Below are 23,367 nucleotides of genomic sequence, written 5' to 3' on the forward strand. Positions count from 1 at the left end.
GGGGGGCTTTCGCGGCCTCGTTTCGGCCGCCCGAGTCGCTTTTTTGGCAGGGCGTCGCGATATCCAGGACGGGGCGGGCGGAATCGGGGTTTCATAGCGGTTCTCTTCGCGCCGGACTCCGGTAGCCTGTCGGTGGGAACAGCTGTTTATGCAGTTAAGGGAAAAACGCCGTCCCGGGAAACCAAAAGCAGAAACGTAAAAAAATGGTGCAGTACGGACCAAGTGATTTTTCAGCCTTCTAGAAGCGCTCTGCCGTCACACCTTGCACAGTCATCACACTAACAACTTTGTGCTTGTGTTTCTTTTCTCTTCTGCAGGCTGGTAGAGAACAACAGATCCAAATAGGTAAGTCTTCTTAACTATTACTGCTGCTATCGACGCGGGAATCAAAGAAGTAGGCGCAACGCACTGGTTTATTTTCTGGAAGAGCGATCTGTATGTAGGCAAGCATTCCCTCGGGTACCCCCACACCATTACCGCCCAGGAGCATTTGTAGTTTCACAGCAATGTGGCATGACTCGAATTTGCATGCCCTCTCGTTACGCCTTTTTGCATCCTGATAACGTCTGTGCTTCCCTTCTTAAATATAAACCAGCAGAAGGTAGAAATTGCAGCATGCTTAAACCGGTCCTCTGAACATCACGGCAAATCAGGTCTGGGTCAGTCGCTTCATCTTCATTTCTACATTTCTGAATCAAGGAGGAAACACCTACTCCGTATGGTTAGGGCAAACTGTGTATGTCTTTGTACCATTTTTCTTCTGTGTTGGAAGTCTTCGTCCTTTTCTCTTAGCTCGAAAAAATTTGTCTAATACCGAGGCCTCTTCATATTCTGTTGATGGCACAGTGTGCTTGCTGCATGCCTAACGGTAGTTGTTCGCCATTGCGTTGTAAACTGATACGTAGGAAAGTGCAGTGCAGCAAGGTTGGCGTCTGTGATGAAGGAGGGTACTGAAGTGAAAGGTGCTCGTTTAGTGCCCACGGGGTACTTCGTATTGAACCTCAGTCCTCTCCGACTCTTTTCTAAAGACAGGAAGCTTCACATAACGAGGAGCATGCGCACAGAGTTCAGTTTCGGAAGATCTGCCTTCGTTTAAACTAACGGATAATTTGGTGCTCGATGGGATGGAAGAGGTTGTGGAAAGATGCAGAAGCTAGCGTTCTCTCTCCCAGGGTGTTAGCTGCAAGGGTATGCCATCTTACACGCTCCTTAGCTTACCCGGTTGTGAAATGAGCCTTTTAGCAGTTTGCTGCTGAGCGCGAGTGCCTGCACGCCGGAGTGTGCTCTGGAGCTTTACAGGGAAGAGCAGTAGCGCTGGGAACGGACCCCAGGCAATTCTCTTTCCAGTTGCCGTTAGACCTCCAGTTCTGAGGTTTTGGTTCAGGTTTTGATCTGAGCTTTTGTTCAGACAAGAATTTCAAGTATTTCTCTAAATTTTGGAGGTCTTGTCTCAATTTCAGCTCTGGCACTGCATTCTTCTGGGCTTAGGTTGATTTCCACTGCGATCAGTGAATAAAGGCAGTTGAGACAGTTAGGTACATTTAAACCTAACTGGCAAACAGACTTTTTTTCCAGTGGTATGCCGATCCTGTGTTTTATTTCTAGTTGTTTCCATGAGAAATAGATTGTATTTGAATTTCAGAAACCATAAGCTATACGGGAATGCGTCTTTTCAATTACATGGGACATCAGACAAAATTCCTCAATCTGGAAAATAACTTTCTGTCCTTCAACTTCTTGCTTTCTTCCACGGTCCCAGCATTGCTGTAGTCGGGAACATTTGAGGCACTCAGGAACCGCAGGAGAGAGAGGTGATACGGCATGGCAGTGGGTGAATCGGGCACCCCGCGCCAAGCCCCCAGTGCCCGGTCTGCGTGCTCGGTGTGGGACGGGCTCTCCGCCTGGCTCTCGGGGCGCCTCGGGAGCTTCTGCAGCTGACGTGATCTCGCCCCCCTCTACCTGGGAAAAGGGCAGGTGGGAGCTGAAGAGGACGTCGGCCGGCGGGTCTGTCCGTTCACGGATCCGGGAGTCCATGGTCCCAAATGTCACGTTGTGCGGTTGGGCAGTGCGGGACCCCCTTGGGGTGGGACTCGGTGTTGGCTGGTGCCCAGCGAGAGCGAGCTGCTGGTCCCTCCATCTCTCCTCAGCATGGCATCTCGGTGCCTTCTGGTTCAGGGTAGCAGGACCGAGAGCCTGGTGGCTTACCAAGACCAGGCTGTCTGTGAGTAGCTCTGGCTTTCGGGGATCGATGCTGTTTCATTGAGGGGAAATCCGTATTTTCAAAGCACAAATAGCTAGTTAACACTTACAGTCGTTGGGATTTGTCCTACGCTTTATGTTGTTAAACTGTTAACATTTGAAGTAGTGTTTGATCCTGTAAATTCTGATTGAAAAAGTATGGCTTACTCAGTTGAGAGTTCTAATGACGACAGTAAAACCTGCATTAGGATTGCTCCAAATGGGCTGTCCTACTTTTAAGTCCCTATTAAGTGTCACTTCACATTGGTGTTGTGTATTTTGATTTGGCCTGGGGCTGGCTGCTGTCTGCAGCTAACCTTTTCTCATAGCCTGGAAAGTCACTTAGGACAAATTAAAACACATAGGATTTTATTTTTTTTTTTAAATATCAGTACAGAATGTATTCTAGAGATGGGAAGTGACCCAAGCTTAATTAACTGCATTAATGCGTAATGTACTGCGAACGCCTGGATACTCTCAGGAGGAAATTGTACTGTTGCCACTGGTGAAATAGTAAGCCTGAAGGTGCTGGTGCTCGGGCTGGCGCTACATCTTCGCTTCTCCTGCCTCAGCCTCCGACACAGCAGAGCTCCATCGCTGCTCGGTGCTACTTCTGGAAGAAAACGCGGATGTCGAACCTGCAAAACAGCAGTGCTGGGCTGCCCCGAGCCTGGATAGAACATGTTCACCAGCAGCTCAGCAGAGGCTGTGAAAATACCACAAAGAATTGCTTGGGCTCTCTGTATCCCTGGGACAAGTCGGCAGCAAAGTCAAGGAATGAGGACGGTAGAGCGGTGTACCACGTGTGAGCCTCTCTTCTTGCCATCCCTTGCTTTTATTCATCCACCTAGCAGTGTGTAGCGCTGAAGTATGGGGCGTAGCCTCATCCCTGTTCAGGTGCAAAGTTGTGGGGGAATCCTGAAGAAATCCATTCCCCCTTTCCATCTTATCTTTCTCTCTGGGCATTTCTGCCACCTAAAGGCGGCCAAATACAGAGCAAACGGTAGTTCTGAAGTGATAACGATCATTGGAAGAGAGGGACCAAAGCCGCCGCTTCATTTCTGGAAACCACCAGCCAACGAGGAAGGCGGAGAACAGTGGGACGAAACCCCTGCTAGGGTCATCTGTCACTGCACCACCCTTTCTTGTTAGTAAGCAGCGCTTCGCTAAGTGACAGGAACAGCTCTGTGCTCATCCCATTGTGGTTATCTGTGGGACGGAAGGGTGATCACTCGGAACATGGGACAGCCTTTTGGTTGAAATGCTGTCCTCTTAATTCCTGCAGCAGCAGGTAATTTTAATATTTTTTTTTCTCCAGTACTTCTGCTGCAAAGCTGGATGTCCGCCATCCAGCAATCTGATTGCATCATAGCTAGTGAATTCTATCGAGAAGAAGCAGGCACAGTGATGCTCTGGAGGTGTTAGGTTCGATCCAGTCCTTTTGCTGAGGTAGCTGAGCTTCCTGACCCTACAAGCCACATTCAGATACATCCTCCAAGAGAGGTGAAGGAGCTCTGGAAGCTGACGGTAGCTCCCTGGTCATCCCATTGTGTCAGTATGGGACAGCCTGGGACCCAGCATACGGCCCGATGCTGGGGCAGCGTGGACGAGATGTTATCAGGGGTTGCCGCACATTTGTTTCCTTGCACAGTACCCAGCATCGTCTCTGCCAAAACAGTTGTGCTTTTGGTATCATTTTAATAGGTTTCCATGTTGCTATTCCTAATTGAAAAGTTTGCTAGCAAAATAAAGAGGCAGGTGTCGTTCCTGCATGTAGTAAATAATCTACGTCTCATTGCCATGGCTCAGAAAATATTTGGGGAAAAAAATGATGCTGCCAAGACTTTCACTCTGTGGAGGTCATTTCACAGGTCACAGCGATAGGCGAAGGAGCTCCTGGGATCAAAAAATTAATTATTTGATCACAGAAGTTGGTCCTCTGGTTGCAATGCAGAAGGCTGGAAAAAGGAGAGTTCTCTTATCAAAATTTATTTACGTGAAGTGTGAGCAAAAGAATAATCAAAATAATGAATGCTAAATGAGGTTTAAATACTTTTTAAAAGAAGATGAAAAAGTAATGTCTTCAAACTTGGGTAGCTTGGGTTAGACATAGAAATAATTTGTCTGAACTTTGAGAAATTCCTCCTCTTCCACTCATTTCAGTTTAGACTGGGCTTTTGAAATCTTCTTTCTTAAGTGGGTGTTTATCCATTTGGAATTCTATTGTGGGCAACCGCATGAACAATTTTCGATCAATGTATTTCACAAAATCTTACGCCTAAAAAAATAACGCTCTTCCAAATGCAGGTGATTAAAAAAAAAAAAGTTTAGGACTTCTGAACCTCCGTTGTCCACAGTTGTGGTACAGTACAAAGACAACTAGTGTGAGGCAGTGGTGTTGTCTTCATTTTCATGTATATTTAAGGGGGAAAAAGTACAGGCAGCCCTCTTCAGAGGCATTCTCTAGCTAATTATGTTTTGGCACAAAATGGAAGAATGGGATGTTCTTTCTTAAGTGCTTCCTTTCAACTTAAACATTGTGCAACTGGAGCAGCAGTTTAAAGCCAGGTAAAAAAATGAAGAAAAATTGAAGTGCTTTTTCTATTGCTCAGTGTTTCCTCTCTGATCATTACTGTAAGCTTTGAATTAGCAGAACAGATCAACTCTGAAATTTTAGCATAGGAAAGGGAACACCTACAGCTGGAATTGCATTTCCTAAGACCATACAGTCTATGGAAAAAAGGTAATATAAGTCAGTGGAGGAGTTTAGATGTCTTGAGTATTCAGTCATGTCACATTTAATTTTAATTGCCTTTGAACAAAAGGCATTTCCTCTTCTAGCTCAGCATTTAGAGACTCTGGAGAAGGCTTTTGCTGACTCAAAAACTTGACAGTTCTTATTTTCCACCCTTTGTTCCTACCTTCTTGTGGCTAGCTGGCTGTTCTTGTTATTAGCAAAATAACGTTTTTTTTGTCCCCACAAGTAGAAATCTGGGAATACTGCTGCAAGATGTGCAAAGCAGTTTCTCAGTTGTGTGGTGAACACAGAATTTGATCACCAGACTGTGGTCTCTGGCACTGAACGTCCCACTTTAAAAAAATAAAAAGCCACGAAGAATCTCGGCGAGGTAAAAGGAGGAATGTCAGTCTGTGAATGAAATCTCATCACTGAAGTGTGCGGAGAATGTGAGGATCTAGATTTTTACTTTGACCCAGTTAGGATATACAACCCAGCAGCTCTGTCTCCTGTTCATGGCCTGGTGTCTAATTAATAAAAATGAGTTTAGAGTTTTAATTTGGTCCCTTCTCTAAAGAGAGAGATTGGCAATCCTCACTCAGAATTCCCACTGTTTTAGATGGGAATTATCCTAAGGATAATGTCCTAATTAGGTTACCAATTTTAGAACTTGATCTTGCAGGTGTATGGCAAAACACGTTCAGGTGGCTGCTACTGAAAAACACACTGTGACTGCTAGCTGTAGGACATGGGGTCTGTGTTCAGAACAACGGACTTGAAAATGATGAGGACCTTTTCACTTGCCTGGGATATAGTATTTGTGTGTTATGGCAAAATACTTACAGTGCAAGAGTTTAAATGTCCATGTACATCCTACTAGTACCACACCTTGTTTTTCTGTCAAATCCCTCAGTAACTGGCATAAACAAAAATGGGAGAAAAACCAGTTAAAAGCCATTAGCAACATTTTCCTACTAAAGTCTCTTAAAATAAGCAGCCACTGCTACCAGGAGAGAAGAACTAGCTACAGAGCTTTTCTCTATTAATTCTCAGTTCAAGTGTGATTCGCACTGGGAGTGGGTAAATTTAGCTCATTTAATTAAGTATATTTATTTGAGGATTTCTCAGTGGCACTTAGTGGCAGCATCTGAGCTACGCAATCGTGGAGTTTTTAAATGAAAAGTGTCAGTAATATCACTCTAATATTGCTTTAGCCAGTTCTCTCAGGAAGAGAAGACCTAGGGAATAATTATTTCTGTGCTAAGTGTCTTTTTAACTCTCACGTGGCCAAATACACAGCCAATAAGACTTAGGCTTTGGTCCAGTTCTTGGCAGCAGTTTGGCCCACCGCTTGACCTGGCCTGGGAATGTCTTTCCTTCTCATTTTACAGGATGAAATCTGTACAGCGAATATCCTGATTACTTCCGGGTCACAAAGATCTCTCAGATGAGATAAACTCATTTGATGGACTCGTTTTACAGTGGTGCGAAGTTACTTTAAGGCAACGGGAAGCAGTCTGTGTCCCCTGATGCAGGGCTACAAGTGTGATAGGTGATAACGGGAGAAGACCGTTCTCTGAGCAGAAGGGAAGATTCTCTTCCTTTTCTCATCAGTGCTTAAGAATAGCGGAGACGGAAAGAATTATTCTCTTAGGCTAATAATGCTATTTTCAGGATACAGGTAAGGGACTATGCAGAAAGAGGCTTTTCTGGGGGACGGGGGAGTATTATATTCACTTAGGCAAATTCGGAACCCAGTTGGAAGGTTTCCAGTCAGCTAATGTTGCTGCTAATTGGACAGGAATCCCGAGTCGACTGGTGGGAACCACAGAAAGATGATAGGCAAATGGGGCTTTCGTTGCTGTTACCTTTTCTCTACCGTGGCTTTGCTTGCTTGGCCAATTCCTCTGCTGAAGCAGATTAGCCTTGGGGTAACTTCTGCTGGTAGTTGTCTGGCCACGCCGTTCAGGTATCCAGGGATGCTCTGACACCGATTCCAGGTGTTACAGCAGTGACTTCTCCTTGGAAGCACACCTTGGGTTTGGGACACATTGTCTTCACTGAGGGTCGTGCCAGTGAGCTTCTGTAGTATTACCTGAGGATTTCTTCAGTGCTATCAACAGAGTGCGGTTTTGCTGTTGTTAAAGCTTCTATGTATTGCAGTAAAGGTAGGAATTTGCAAAGTTCTGTGTTGATTTTTTTTTTTTTTTAATCATTAGCTTCTCTGTCGTTTTTGAATTCTGTCACCCAAGTTACGCAAAGAGGAGGGGCAATAGCAAGTTGCTGGGTAAGGGGATTTGTTAGAGGAGATCTGTAGAGAGAAAAGTTACTGCTTATACCACTGCTGACATCGATTAATTTATCAGCAGTATGTGATATCCTCTGGATTCTTTTCACTACTTCACTTCTCTAAGACTGCAGAAATATGTGTGCAAATAGCAGTTATAACCAAGCACGGCACTTCATTCTCAAAATCTTAATGGAGGTCTTGACACAGGAGCAAGCAGTTCTGTTTAAGGTGTACGAAGGAGTGGGGTGGCATTTCTTACAAGAGAATTCAAAAGGGTCGCTGCCTCTTCTGTGGCTATTAAGCGAACCTAAACCCAGGACACTCCCCAGGTAAATGTAAATGAATATTTCAGGGTTTTCTCTGTAAGTTTTATGACAATAGAGTCATGGAAGGCCTGCTTCTTGAAAATTTTGGCATGTGGAGGGCGTTTTGCATGCACTTACTGTGTATCCCGGCATCTGTGGTGTGTGTTTACTTGAGGTGCGTAATGGGGCACAGCTTCTTGTGTTTGTCCACCTTGGCGTGACCCCTGTCTTTCCCTGAAGTTGACACGACCTTCCTCTCGCGTTGTCCCCCGTTTGCCGTACCTTGCTTAACACATCTGATGACGTGTCAGACGCTTTTCTTCTTCTTTCTTGCGTGTCCTCCCAGTGTCTGTGTACAAGTAGTACAAAGCATTTTCGTAACAGCAAGTGATTGTGTTAAGAGTATTAAAGGCCTTGCTGTAGGGTAACCAAGTGAAGATTTATAAGCCTGAGCATTCAGGCTAAAAGAGAGCAGTGACACGTACCTTACGTTTGCCTGCATTAGATTGGCGTGCTTATCTCCAGACTAGCTATCTAGCAGATAATTAATGTACACTGGTGTGGTAAGCGGCACTGTCCCCTGCCCTTCTAAAATCTACGCAGGTTTTTACCATTCTTTGGCCAAACTTGTCGGTGGACTGATTCAGAGCAGCTCTAAGGGGAACCGTAAATTGGGAATTTTGGAAGGGGAGATGTGAGGCGGAAGGGTTCCGCATGCACGGTGTTTGCCGTTAGGCCTGACCACGCCGTAGTTTCGCTGTGTTGCTCCAAAACTGTGCTGCGGCGTAGGGCGTAACAGTCGGGGCGATGGCCGGTTGCGTCCTTGCATCTAGCGTTTGTCCTGCGACGTGCGCTGCCGTAGCCGCGTGTCTGGTCTTCAGTCTGCAGGCTCGTTCCACGCTCTTGTTCTAATTTTAGTTTGGTTTTGGGTATTTCTTTTGGCAGAATTACGAAAAAGCAGACCGAGACCGTATGGGTTAGTGATTCCAATTAGTACCAATGCGGACGGAAGCTACATCTCCAATATCCTCTCCGCAAGTCACCAAAGAAGATCAACGCGGGAGGTATCGCAGAGCCCCAAACAGCTGTATTTTAACGTCACCGCGTTTGGAAGGGAATTCCATCTCCGGCTGAAACCCAACACTCGTTTAGTGGCTCCCGAGGCCATAGTGGAGTGGTACGAAGACTCTGTGGAAACTGGAAGCGATGCTGGTAACACGAGTCAGACTAGAACTGCTACGGAGAGGCTGTGGAAGAGAGAGCCCCTGTGGACCAGCTGTGCCTATGTGGGAGACATAACTGACATCCCCGGAGCTTCTGTTGCCATTAGCAATTGTGATGGTCTGGTAAGGCTTGTTTAATGGCATTCATGTCTGGTATTTGACCACTTTGTACACAGCTTTTGTTGCTTTTAACTATGCATGGCTAGTGATATCATGTAAAGAACTTAATTTCTTAAACCTTTAAAAGTATCTCAGTACGTATTGATTGATGTCTACAATCCTACTGCTTTATTCTGGGATAATTTCTCTTGAGTTTGATAAGCAAAGTCCTTAATGTCGCTGGTGTGAGAGAGAGAAAGCAAACCTGCTTTTTTTTTTTTTTTCCTTTTTACTTTCATGAGGTGTTACAAATGGGAAAATTAATAATGAAGTGCTTTTAAGAGTTAAAAGACGACCCTTTGGTGAGCGAACGTAGAATTTGGCGTCCAAATCGTCACTGCGTACTTCTCGGGTAGCCAAATTGGGGGCTGCCCTGCAGTCCCAGAATAGCAACAGATTTAAGCTTTAAAGGGTGTATTTATAAAATAAGCACGCTTTTTGTTTTCTTACACACAGCTTTGTTTCATCAGAAGGTATCATACGAGAATTGAGTGGTTCACATCTGTAAACAGTTTGTTCTCAAAACCGCGCTGGCCTGATTGCTGTGTTGGTTGAAAACGCGTGGTATTTCATTGTAGCTTTAGCAGATGCGCAGTGCCTGGTTTGGTACACAAATCCCATACTGAAAGACTGGGCATATATTGAGTACACATACCATTTGTTAATTCAATCATGCGGTAAAGAAAGCTAACAATACTTACCTTGTACTCTTTAAGTAGCAGGAGCAGTGGTGGAACGCGACTGCAGCATCCAGGAAGATTAATGTAGTGGTTACTCTGCTGCTATTCAGGAGGGGAATCAGACGAACAAGTCTGCAGCAAGTATCCCTTCTTGGAAATAGGCTTCCCTCTCCCCGTCACGTGCCCCATGCTAATGGTTTTGATTCCATTTTGCGATAAGTGCTGGCTAGCGAACCTCCCCACCTCTGCAGTGTGTCTCAGTCGCTCTGTGGGTAATTTCATAAATGTCTCCGACTCCTGATTCAGAGCTTAGGGCTGTGCACAGCCAAAACTCCTTGACTTTCCGTACTTAAAGAAAGGCAGTACTGGTGGTGTTTACATCTGAGGTGGTCGACTAATGTCAGTTTGGTGTGTTTTGTTTGGTTTGGGGTTTTCTTCTCGGAGAATCGGTTGGCAGTGTGCTGTGTTTACAAAGGCTGTGCAGATACCTGCCTGGATAGAGATAGCTTCAGGTGTAGTTCTTGCAATGAATGAGACCCTCGGTTTGAGAGCTGTATTTTAGCAGTAATCCTGAATGAAGTTCTTGTGTTAAGTGAGACAGCACATTAAGACAATAAGTTGGATTAAATGGAATTAGATTAAGGAGTACAGCAGCTTCAGCAGAGATCGCCATGTGGCTGACAAGCTGCTCGTGTTGTGTTTTCCGTTAACTGAAATGAAGTAGTTGCTGTCTTTGCAAACCTCCACACGTATCAGAAGACAGCAGATACCGAAGGGGACCGAGGTAAAGAACAGCAGATTGCTCAGTTGTGTGGGTTGTTGCCACTCTTTTCCCATAGCACCCAGCAGACGCCTTTCGTGTGCTTTCCATGGTTTTAGGGACTGGACTAGGAGAACGTGTGCTTTTGGTTTGAGGAGGGGAGCGGGTAAATGCTCCTGAGTCACTGTTGTCCTTGTTCATCTCAACCCAGGCTGTCTCGTGCGGTCTTTGAGAGGCTTCTTCAAGCCCCTGAACCACCTGCGCCGTGGCAGGGTTGGGAACCGGCGTGGGAGCACAGACGTGGTGTGAAGCGGTCACGACTCCGTCCCCTGCCGCTTTCGTGCCCGTCATTGCCAGGACCCGACCGTAACGCCGCTGTGGCTGCTGCCCGCTGCGTTTTACGTGGCTGCTGCCTGGGGACGCCCGGGCTGGCAGAGAGCCGCTGCCATGGCTTCGCTGCTCCCCGCGTCGGGCAACGAACGTGAGAGCGGCTCGCGTGTTGAAAACCATCTTTCTGAGCGCTTCTGCTTGCTTGCTTCGCCTAGCTGTTGTAACGGTCTTTTGGAGCTCTGAGCAAGGGAGTGTGAAATAAATAAATAATCCTGAAGATTGATGGGATTTCTTTTTTTTTTTTTTTTTTTTTTTTTTCCTCCTGCCAGCTCCAAGGTTAGCAGAAGTAACTTGAAGATAGCATTTCTGGCTTCTCTGTTGCTGTACTATGCCTCTCTCAACCAAGCTAGAATATTTGATCCTTGGTGTATCCTAAAGATGTGAAGAGTGAGATAATATGGCTTAACAGAAACTGGAACAAGAGTGAGAAATTCTAGGGCCATGTGTCTGTTGGAAAGATTTATTTTTGACTTCAAAGGAATTTAGATGCTCTCCAGTGTAGCCAGCAAGGTTCTTACCTTCTGGGAGAAAGCGAAGGGAATCGTTGTGGTAGCAATTGACTCAATGTATAGCTTATAAAAAGAGTTTGATACCGTAACTAGCACAAAAAGAACACTTGGTTTGCCACAAGTTAGCAAAAGACCTCACAGATTTTATTTTGTGCATAGGGAGGTTTTTAATCGTGACTCATAAGACGCCTGCTGATAGCAGGGCAAAATTCTGTGTTGTGCTAATGCATACTTGATAGACATTGCTGAATAACATATTGTTTAGTGTTTGCTCTCAGCACTGGGTGTATGGTTATGAGGAACATAAGGGTGCTAAATTTTGATTGCTTGATTGTAAGTATGTGGAATAATTGGTATTTGCACTAGTAGAGGAAGATTTTGCCTATGGGCTCTGCCTGAATCTAAATTTACATTTAAAAACCAAAATTTTTTTAACACTTTTGTTTTTAAGTAGTTTATGTCTCTACTTTGCAGTAAAAATCATCTGCGTACCATCAGTTTTGCAAATTCCTATCTTCACATCTGCTTAATATCCCTTGAAAATAACCCTCTTTGTTTAAAAAAATCACATGCATGTGCATGCACTTCTCATAGCAAAGGAACACTTAATTAGTCATGTAGAAGTTGCCTGTTGTTTTTACTACTGTGTTGCAGAAAGCTGGTGCTCCCGCAGGTTTCTGTTGTATATTTCTGCTGTTGGTTTGGTCAAAATAGCAGTAGTTATTGTCACAATATTTAGAGAGTTTCCCAAATACTTGCCAGAGTTCCAGCAAAACTTGCAACCAAGTTACAGTCATCAAGCAAAATCATCCTTCTGGAGGTCAGAGAGCATGTGGAGAAGTCCTGCCTCGTCTCGCAGGAGGAGGATCGTGTGGTTTGTAGTGCCGAGCGGAATTTGGCCTTCTGGTAATGGATCACTGGTACCTCCTCTGGTTCCTGCTGCGTTTCTCTGCTCCCCGTGTTCGTGTTACTAAAGCTTGCTCTGCGACAGCAGGGTCTTCAAGCTCGGGCCGTGCCGTCGTAATGCCGAAATGTTGATCCGGCATTGGGAAGGGAAGAGTGCTGATGAAAAACCTGATGCTTTTTCTAGGCGTTTATCCTAGCATCACGCTGACATTCATCAGCTGCAAGTAACAGCATCCTTGGGCTCTGCGGGCTTGAGAAATTGAAGCCTATGATCTCCTACCAGAGAAGGGGAAAAGGAGAAAAACTCTTCATAACTTTGAATTGCAGATGGTAAAAGTGAAGTTTCACGGGCAGCAGCCTAGATTTAAGTCCACTGATTGATCCCTCGCCTTTTCTTTATTTGGCTTTGGTGCAGTAATTGTTCAAGAGGCAGAATATGTTGTAACGGTGGGGGGACATACGGTCGTGTGGGCACGACGAGGCCAGGCAGGGGTACGTGTGCTCCCCTCGTGGGTTTGTAGTGCTTAAATTCTTGTGCCTCGTTCTGCCTCCTTCTTGCTTTTCCTTCCTTTTGGTGCCTGTACAGTAACATCTCACCTCGGTGCTCTTCTGCTGTCCGTCTCGTTAGGCTCAGACCTACTCGGGGGAGTAAGTATTATTAAAGGTTATGGCAAGCCTTCCTGCATGAGTTGCCCAGCCCCTTCCCTGTTTATATCTGAGTAGCGTCTTCCCTTTCATTCTCTGTATAAAGATCAGGTCACTCAAAACAGTCATGAGGAACTTAATTTAATATATCTGATTTAGCATGTCAGATTGTGTTAGTGGTGCCCTCTCTTCTGGATAACTGTGGGAATGTGTTTTGTGTGTCTGCACTAAATGATGCGTTTAATCTATTGTAGATTCCTAAGCAAGGTAGTTAATCTGCTCCCAGGTGAGCATACACTGGACAGTATTTTTGTGTCTGACTTGTGTGGTAGGCTTCCTGTTCTAAGAGCCAAGATGCTACAGGAGGTGTAGCGGCTTAACTATTCAAAAGTTACTGAAGTTTATCTGACCTTGTAATTTGTTGCTCAGAAAGTATTGGTATGCATCTAGAGGAGCATGTGGTTTAGAGAAGTGGGAAAATAACTGAGTTCAAGGAGGTGGAACCAGGTTCAAAGCAGATTTGGCAGGCCGCACTTTTCACAGGTTGCTTTTGCCTGGTGCAGTGCCGTGTCTGCTGTGGAAGATGCAGAAAATGACCAGCCTCAAAATACCATTGCAAATGTTTCAGATTGTAAATAAACAGGACACAGCAAACTTAGCATTTAGAAATAGCAAAGCAAAAGTGTTAAATCGGTCTGTACCTTTTGTCATAGAGAAAATTACTTCAGTTCCTCAATTAGCTTTCTCCCTTTTGTAACAAAACCCAAACAGTTGTTGGTGTGCGATGCCTTTAGGTTGTACTTAGACTTTGAACTATGTTTTTATAGATGTGTGCCTCCTTGTTTGAGTTGTGATCTGGTTTATATTCACATATATGCAATGCCAAGTCTGAACATTGTCTTCCGTTTCTTCTAGAGCATTAACCTTTCTTGTTTTAAATGAAAGGGCCAGACCCAGTACGATGAATCTTTAATCTTTGACTTCGGATACCAAGTAAGATGTGACTTCGTTTGTTTATTGGCAGACCATGGCCTTCAAAGCCAGGGCTGCATACGCTCATTTGGAAGTTCAACTGTTTGCAAATGAAAGATCTTCAGTAGCCTGCCTGCCTTTCAGTGTTCAGCTGTCAAACCAGGGAAGTCCTTGAAGACAGACCAACTGTCAAGAATCAAAAAACCCATGCTTGCTCAGATCTATCATTTGTAACAGATTATTCCTCACTTGCTTGTTGTCATCCCTTTTTTCTAAGGATATTGAGACAAGAAATGTGTGTCTTGACGATCAGTACTTCCACACAAGTTTATATGCAGCTGCCGGTATTTTGGGAGTTTTAGCATATCCTCAGAGTTTGGGTTTGATATCTGACATGACAATCCCCTAGCACAGACCTCTTGGAAGTAGGGACTTCTTAAATGTTAGCTTTCAACTTTGTGTCTTCATTTCACCCTTTGTGAGAGGAAGCTGATGAGAGTTTCCTACCTTTGGTGGTTTGGGCATTCTTTTCATTAATGATTGCGGAGTTATTTGAAGCGTCTGAGTGGAATGATGCACAGAGATGTGCACAGTTACTTCCCTTTGGTGAGTATGTTTGAAATACAGGCTGGAGTATCTCAGGCTAGAGATACTTGCCCGAAGACCTAAGCCTTGGTTCGGGAAAAGCCTTAAAAGTATGCTTAAGTTCAGGCATGTGGCTAAGTGCATACCAGGACCTAGGCAGTTTCAGGGCATTTTGATCTGTTTCAAATGCTTTTTTATTACTGTTGTTTCATCAAGACTGATGTATTGAGGCTTATTTCTTGTTCATGCGTTGGTACTAATCTATTGTTTCAACATGATTTCCCCCAAGCTGGCAGGGGGATGTTACTAAATGGAGAAACAGCTTTCTAGGAGCAGGTGGTATTTTATCTCGGAGTATTAGAATAGCATTGCAGAGCCAAACACTTGAACTGCTGCTGAGCATCTGGTTATAGCACATGGGAACTCTTGATGAGGGTAATTCCAGCATGCTAAAGAAGAATGTTATTAGGGACCCACTGTTGAGCGGGGCGGCAGTGGGAAGGCGATCGGAGCATCGCGACTTTTCGGTGCGATGGCAGTGAGCATGTCGCGGGGCGTAGGTGTGGGTGCTCTCCGAGGGGATGGGATGTGCATCGAGGCTCGAAATGGGACCGTCCCCTCGGCCCGGGAGGTCTCTCCCAGTCCAGGCTGGGAGCTGCAGGGCCAGCGTGGGAAGCTGTGTGCTTCTGGCGGACATCTGGTAATCCAGTATCTTCTGGGAGTGCAGAACACAGGAAAACAGAATAAACAGCTAGGGAGATAGAACAGCATCCGGACCGCGCGCTGCTCTGTGCAGATGGTAGCAGTGTCTTAGGCTGATTTAACGTTCTTACATTCGTGTTACCCTGCCCTATTGCGCACTTCCCACAGTAATTACATCCTTGCAGTGAACTCCCTTAACCTGCCGTGCCTGTTCTTACCACTTGCATTTTGCTGTACTTGGCAGTCCTGCTGACTTATTAACTGGGCTTGATAGGTTGCAGCTGCCTCTTTGGATAGACAGACCCCATCTGGTAACCTCAGCCCGTCCTCCCCATTTGACCGAGCAGTCTTTGGTCACTGTCAGGCTGGGCTTGGACTTCATCCCTGTCACCTCTCCAGTACGAAGCACTTCCTAGAGGCTAAAACAGACTTTTTAGAGGTAGTAATCCATAGTAAAGAGGATTTCTCAAAGTTCAGAAGCTCCAGAAACTTGGAAAAAGGCCAAAAAAGGGAAAAAGGCAGTGCCATCGTGTCGCTTACTCAGGACTTCTGGCATAAAACGCTGAGGGAAGGAGTATTGAGAAGGGAGGTGATGGTGTCTGAAGTAAAATGTCAATACAGTGTAAAATAATGTAACATAGAAATTCTTCGATATGTCTAATTTGTTTCTCCTTGAAGTTGTCACTCAAAACAAGCAGGTGATTTATCCTTACTTTGTGTAGCGTAGTCAAAGTTTATGCAGACGGTTGCTCGAGCTCCATTTATTTCTTCTTGTTTGTTTTTGTAAGTTTTTCTAGTGGGGCCCGATTTGGGCTAATGATAGACCTGCCTCACTTCTTAGCCCCTGCGTCTCCTTCTGTCCTCCTGCCTTGCATTTCTCCCATTCTCACTTAGAACAAATTGCCCTTTCCCCCGTAAACCCTCCCTTTTCCTCCAAAGCTCTCATCGAAACTTTTTTGTGAAGCTTTGTCTGTCACGGTACAGTGCCAAAGAATTTGTGTCTGCAAGATAGATACTGTAGGTAGATGTGTGAATCGCGTGGAGAGCACTTGCAGAAGATGATGGGAGCAGGGAGAAGATTTGATGCTTTCTGCATCCCACCTCAACTCTTGCCCCTCTCTGCCTCCTGCCCTCTTCCCCAGGGAGCCTCAGCCCATGACCGCAGTAAGATTAAACCCAATTGAAAAGAAGGCTTTTATTTAGAGGTACAGAGAGAATCTCTTCGCTTCAGCAGATAGTTTTAGAAACCCCTCGCTCACACCAACTTCTGGCTGCCTGTTCAAGGATGGCAATCGGGGGAAACCTCCGTGCTTTTTACTTCGTGTACAAAGTAGGAAGTAGTAAAAAGGGTTATGCTCAGAGTTTCCACTTGGTTGTATGCTTTACATTTTCAAGGCTGATTGAACTGCTAAGTCCTCCTCTGAAATGATAATTTTCCTTTGGGCTGCAGCTCACTCTCCCTTTCTTCCAAGGATTGCGTGGTCATAGGAAAAACTGAATAGATATACAGTAGTACTGCTGTGGATTTAAAGTAGACCAAATTGGGCCAAAATATAAGGAGCCGCACAAATATCTTCCATAGCACGGAAATATGCCATCAGTTTGGGTAATAGGTTTTCCAAATGGGAAAAGATGTCGTGTATTTTTAAAATGGAGCACAAAAGCAAAACCTCACTGACCTGAAGAAATCCCTCCTGCGAGAGCTGTTCTCCTCCCGCGTGGAGAGGGATGGGAGCAGCCCTGTCCCCTGCTGCTTCCCTCTGCGAAGGGTGCTGAGAAGAATACCGGGTAAGGAAGAACTGGGGGGGTGGCCCGATCCGGTTAAATAAATAAAATAGATGAAGTACATCGCGCATCCCCGTGCCTTGGTCCCTGTCTGTCCGACGGATGATAGGACAAGGAGACCAGCTCCTGCCACGGCAAAGAGCGAGGGGGCTGCTGGGGAACATCACCAGAGGGGCTGCAGGTCTCTGGGGTCTCGGGCTATGAGTCAGGACCAAGAAAACCCCTTCTGAGAAAAGAGATTGTGGATGAATTGGAGAATTTGTTTTTCTCCTCCTCTCCAGTAGCCTTCCCCAAGCGTGATTTCTCAGGCGGAGAAGGAAGGGGCAAGAACTGGGAATGTAAGCAGGCTTCAGCGAGGTATTTGAAGCCTACCTTTGAAGTAACTCAGTTTTCCCCCTCATCGCTTAGATTACAGTAATTCTGTGCTTAAAACCGGGGCTCGTGATTTCTGACAAAACACTGGGCTGCTGGAGCCTGTGTGGTTCCTCCAGGGCCCCAGCCAGGGTTTCTGTGCCGCGCCGCTGTCGTACGGATGTTGGAATTAGTCAAGGTGTCTGTACGCGACGCTGCAAACTTTTTGAAGTTTTTTTGTTGTTGTTCAAGGGGCTCAATGGTCTCCTATACAAGTTGTCCAAACATTAAATGCTTTAAGCTCTTCCTTCATTTATGCCGTTGTGCAAGTGATGCTTGATAAGAAAAAAAAAAAAGGGGGGGGAACCCTTTTCTGCTCGCTTAATAACAGCCAGCTTAGAAGATATCTGTTTTAATAGTGTTTGTAGTTAGTTTTGATTGAGAAATCAGGTTTTTCTTACTTGACAGCATGTCCATTCAAAGATTAATGTATTTATGAATTTTTCCACATTATTAGCCAGGTAAAATATGTCTGAACACATCACTTCAATGCTGTGTGCATTTGGCTTCAGAGTACTCCATTTAGCAGCACAAACAAATTCAAGATTAACACAGCTTTAATAAACCGTGCGTAAACCTACTAGATAATAGTTATGTATGTATCTGTCTTAAATCTAGAGGACTGTCCTCACCTGGTTTTATTAACATCCCTGTACCTTTTGGGAAGATCCTGGGGCTGGTTACATTTTGCACATTTTAAGACAAGCGTTACACCCCCACAAATGTGTTTCCTGGACCTCTGTCGCAGGAGAGAACTTCGTTATCAGAAAAGGAGGTATTTAAAGTCCAAGCCTAGTGAGCAATTTTTTCTGGTACTTTAATTGCCCTTGAATCCCTTCCCCACCCAGTCCTCCCACCCTATTCCAGTAAAGCTGTGGTACCTGCTCACTTCCAGGTTCCCCACTCGCGGGTTTGGGGGTGACTGTGTGGGCACACGCGTGTATATGTGCATGTTTGAATCTTTTACAGCAAGAGAAACCCTTTGGTCCTCAAGGGTAGTGTAGCAGTTAAACTTGAAAACAGCATTTATTAATTTTTTAGTTTATTTAAAAATATTTTCTCATGTGGCATATTCTAAGGAAAGGAAGTGTGTGTAAAGTAGTATATTTTAAGTCCACGCATGCCTGTCTGGAGGTGTTGTGTCTTACAAAGCAGAATGACTGTTCTTATCATCTTTCTTTGCTTACTCTTCATTTCACTGATGGAGTAGCTTAGAGGGGCGAGAAAGTGGTTAAGCTATGAAAGGGATGCTTGTTTATGGCTATGAATATGTGAAAATAAACATCTCTCATGCGTGGATTTGGACAGGTTTGAGTTTATATTCCAACAGCATGTCCCTACAGAACAGTTGTGGTTTTACAGCCCTTCTTGAGCTAATCTTAATGGAAAATAAATTTTGCTAAGCTGCTCCTTTGCCCTTGTATGTAGAACACACCTATACTAGCGTTTCTGTGGTATGGGTGCTCTGCAGAGGAAAAGAAAAAAAAAACATAAGTTGCCCTATTTATGTATAATCCAACAAAAACATTATCCCTTCATTTCACCCTCAGAATACCACTGAGTCTACTCTAGGGTCCAGATCTTTCCAGGCTGTGCAGAGCCCAGGAGGAGCAGTAGCGGGTGCTGAACACTTCACAGTCCCTGTCGGAGGCAGCGGTGGGTGCGATGGAGTTGGCATTACTCGTGCTGGCTTTGGTGTCCCATCAAAAAGTCCCTGATATTGAGTGTCCTCATCCTGGCACTTGCTTTTCTTAAATAACCTGTTTCATGAATAGCAACACAGTGAAATTCAGTACTCATTTCAGGAGCGTTTATTCTGTTAGTATCACTGTGTAGTAAATAAACTTCTGCTGGCATTTGTGATTAGGTAGCATGTGGCTGAAGAATGACGTTGGTGTGAGATTTGAGCTGCTTCTACTTAACGGAAGAAGTTCCGTTTAAGCTTTTGGGGTTTACCAGCGGTTCGCTCTAGCGTCCCAAACAGCCTTCAAGCCTCCTCGGGAGTAATTTGCAGTCACTCCATGGCAAAAGCAAGGATGAACAGTATTGTAGGATGCATCCATGCATAGTCTTGCCTTGCTGACGCCATACCACCTTCTTTGACGTTCCAAGACAGGGAGCAGGACTTAGAGGGACGCGTTGCCCTCCTGTGGGGAGGCAGCCGGCAAATGGTCCCTCTGCAGCAGGAGGCTTTGGCTGCTGAAGCCTGCTGCTGGCATCTAGGGCACTGCCGTTAGGGTCCGTCCTGCAGGTTTTGGCTCTTCTGTGGATCAGAAGCAATTCAGAGCGTAACTTGGCTTTCGTCGCTTCTGCTGCATTTTTTAATGTGGTTGTTCCTGCCTCTCTTCGGCTTAGGGTGTCAGAGGAGGCATTTCAGACGAGCGGTGGGACTCATCCATTCCTGTTAATGAGAAGTGTTTTGAGGAGGTGTCAAGTGAAGGTCCCTTAGGCTTCCAGAGAGAAGAAATGCTCCACCAGAGCAGAAGCAGCCTTGCTAGCCTGCCTCAGGTCCTGCCACACTCCCCTTGAAATCAGCGTTCCAACACGTGGTTGTAGAAACCGTAGGAGACCATAGTCCAAGCTGACGTTGTCCCTGAGTAGGTTCCTCTTCGTCACCTGCCCTGCTTTCCTTGTAGGAACAAGGTAGCTGGAAAGCTAAGGTGATCTCTTCATGGCTTTCGTGCAACTCAAGGTGGAGTCAAGGGGGGGATAGGCAAGGGACCTATGCGTGCACACTCGCAGACGTGTGCCTTCCAGTGCCTTACTGGAAATAGTCCCGTGTCACCCAGTACCCCTGCACGGAGAGGTGACACCGTCCTGATGGCAGCCTTGCGTAGGCTCTGTGTTTTGGGAGCGGCTTCCTTGGAACTTACCTGTGACGTCCTCATTCCACCGGAGTCAATTAATTCCTTGCCGCAACAGGCTAGTTTGGGAGCGGTCATCCTCAAATGACAGAAATGACTGACAAGGCACTTTTTTGGCAGTTTTGATGATAAAGTCTAGTAGATACCTAAAATAGGTCCAAATGGTATTTTGGCCTCTGGGGTTTGTGTCACTTTGTAATTCTGGTCCTTTGGAGCAGTTGGCCTCTGAATTATTTTCCCTGACCCAGAACTTCATTCGGAGACCTGAGAGCCAAGGTTGTCTGAGGTTTGTCCTGTTCTTCTGATGGCTTTGGACTGAAGAAGTGAGCTCCTGAAGTAAAATAGCCTTGGAAATACCCTATGTTGTGGGCATGCTGCCTCCAAACTTTCCTGGTTTTTCTTCCTTCTCTGGAGCTTATTCCTTCAGTCCACGACAAAGCTCAGAACTTAGATGGGATGGAAACTATGCACATTTCTCGTGGGACATATATAGAAATGGTATATGCAGTCAGCCTGTTGCTTTCCTTCATCTCCAGCTCCCTCTGGAAGAACACCTGGGCAGTGGGGCTCTGGATGGAGGGATTTTAGGGGATGGTGGTGTGCAAGGTGCTGGCATTCCTGCCCTTTTTTTCTTGGCAGGCTGAAAGGATATTTCCCTCTTGGGAGTCCCTTCTGCAGATGGATCCTCGCAGAATGAAATAAGGTTGGAATGAATATGGGAATAGTTTCCAGCAGACTGCTCTTAAAGTTACTGACACTGTCAGGTTTTGAGGTGTTGTTGGGCTTCTGCCCAGTCGAACTGTCCCTCCTGTGTCTGTATCTTTTGCAAAAATGTGTTGTTTTATCCCTAAGCAGCTGCATCAAATACAGCTTTTTCTGGGGAAGGATCTTATTATTTGAATACCTTCCCAGAGTGGTACTGAGGGATTCTGTTTCAAGTAGGATTGTTTCCATCCTTGTACTGCACAAGGAGTTGGGTGGTACACCGGCGGTGCAGTAGATGGACAGTGGCAGTGAGAAAATCAGAGATTCGAGACTAAGACTGTGAAACAGCTGTTGGGATCTGGGGAAAAAACTACGGGAAATGGACAGGAAAAAATTTGGTGAATGCATAAGGCTTCCTTTATCGCATTAAATCGGTTCCCTTGCTTTGCATTTACAGCTGTGCTTACTACCTTTCCATTTGTCTTGTAAGATTTTTTAAAAGTCCACATAAATTGTAATAAACGTCTGTTAAAATGTTTTTAGCAAATTGCTGAGCCCCTGCTCCACTGTGGCTAATCTTAATCAGAACTGAAAGCCCTCAGCACCTGCTGGCATCTCAAAGGGGTCAACCTTACTTTGTCAAGCATTACTCTATTCAGCAAATGCCAGAGCCTAGGAGAGTCCATGCCTTTTTGGTGTCTTAGAGGATCGCCCAGTCGCAACTGTTACGCAGGTTTTGGGACCAGCAATCCCTTCATGTGCGGAGACAGAAATGAGATTTTCTTGGTTGGTAGCAGAGAGTCCATTTTGTGGGAAAAGGCTCTTTGCAAATCTGCGCAAGATCAGATTTATTTTTTTTTTTCCCCACCTGCCTGGTAAGGTTCGATAGGCTTACTGCTCTCGTCAGCGACTTTCTTCTGTGCAAGCGGAGAACTTTTATGGAGAAACACTTCATGCTGCAAACCAGCCTCCTGGCCTTGGGGGGGGTCTGGAGCCCTGGCCATGGAGCAGAGGGAAACGCTCCTTCTCTGGTGTCTTTGGAAAGGGTGGGTTTGCCTCCCCGTGTGCAGGGGGAAGGCGGCATGATTCCAGTGTCTTCTCGGTTCCCTGTTAGGTATTTCTGTAGGTTTTGGAAGGAGTGAGTTTCCAGAGATGTTTTGCGGTCTTTTCTCTTGACCTGTCCCTTCAAAAAAGGTGGAGGTGGTTTAGCTTTTTTCGGAATGGGCTCAGAGGAAGCATTTGTAGACACTTTTTGGTAACTGAAAGTAAAGTTTTGACATTTGTCTTAAAACAAGGTCTCTATTTATTCTCTGTTCAGGGGAGAGTGGCAGCAGGTTATTAAATAATTGAAAGCAAGGATGAAAGTAGAATCAATTCCATCTGTTTTAACCGTCCTGTGTAATTCCTCATCCTTCACTTAAGGAGAGATAAGATGACTGGCACCAAAGCAGTTCACTGCTGTGTCTTCCAGGCAACACTTCACTAGTATTGATTTTTTCCTAGGCTTTCTGTGTGTCTTTTGCTGTAACAGCAGCAGCGAACATGATGTCCTGCCTCTAAGTGCACGTTCGAAGAAAGTAAAAGCGACGCTGGTTTATGATACAAAAGAAAGCAGGTTGGGAACTAGAAAAACGGCCTTAACTGGACTTAACAGAAAGGCATAATTGTTTAGCTGGCTTTGAATAATATTTCATCTGATTGTAGAAAGCTGACATTCCAGAACGACCAACTGCGTACCGACCTGGCCAGCCTCTTTGCCTGAACGAAGAGTCCATCAGAAGCCAACGGCCGGACGAGCTGTTGCTGCAGCAGGCGATGCAGCTCTTGCCTCGGTGATTGGATTTTCAGAATCATTCACGCCAAACAGATGGGCCAAGTGCTGCTCGTGGGCTGGGGAGCCGGGAGGTACGAGGTCAAGGAGGATTCTGCTTGCCTCGAGTGGTGTATTGGGGGGGCTGGGAGGAGAGGAGGAGATGAAGTCAGTTCAGGCTGGCACCAGTGACCTAAAGCAATGAAATCCAAGTTGCCTGTGAGCTCTTTAGAAGAGGAGAACTTCTTTAGAAGACCTCTTTAGAAGAGCAATAGCCCAAAACGCTTGATTTGGGAACTTAAGAACTACCTCAGGCTTGCCAAAATGTGTATGGGTTATATAGCCACAAGTGGGAAGTATGATGCTAAAGAGTCCAACACGGTTACTAGTCCCTTTTTTTCTCTCTTTCTAGATTGGAGAGAATATTTGAAGGTTAATTAAGACACTTCACAGCATGTTGTGAGTTAGGCGGAGGTGAGAAGAACATGGTTTGAATTTTAAGCTGCACTGGTTATGCTAATGCTGAATATGGAGGTGTTTTAATCAGGTCATCTTCTCTAGAAACAGATTTAGGAACAAGCATTTGTGGAAAGTCTGCATGAAAAAGCTCCGACTCTCCATAAAACTAAAATGTCTCAGCTTCGATCGCCACAACTTCTAGACTTTTACTTATAGGTTATTTCTGATTTTG

The 23,367-nt window shown here is 45.4% G+C and overlaps 1 protein-coding gene across 1 annotated transcript in view; it reads left to right on the forward strand.

Annotated features, from left to right (window-relative positions):
- Positions 1-23,367, forward strand: part of ADAMTS3 (ADAM metallopeptidase with thrombospondin type 1 motif, 3) — a 124,000-nt gene that overhangs the window by 410 nt on the left and 100,223 nt on the right. The window contains exons 2-3 of the mRNA XM_010575493.1: positions 318-345; positions 8,516-8,916. Of these exons, the coding sequence (XP_010573795.1) occupies positions 318-345; positions 8,516-8,916 (429 nt within the window). The remainder of the gene's footprint in view (positions 1-317; positions 346-8,515; positions 8,917-23,367) is intronic.

This window comes from Haliaeetus leucocephalus, unplaced genomic scaffold, assembly GCF_000737465.1.
Source record: "Haliaeetus leucocephalus isolate CR32 unplaced genomic scaffold, Haliaeetus_leucocephalus-4.0 Scaffold484, whole genome shotgun sequence".
NCBI classification, from domain to species: Eukaryota; Metazoa; Chordata; class Aves; order Accipitriformes; family Accipitridae; genus Haliaeetus; species Haliaeetus leucocephalus.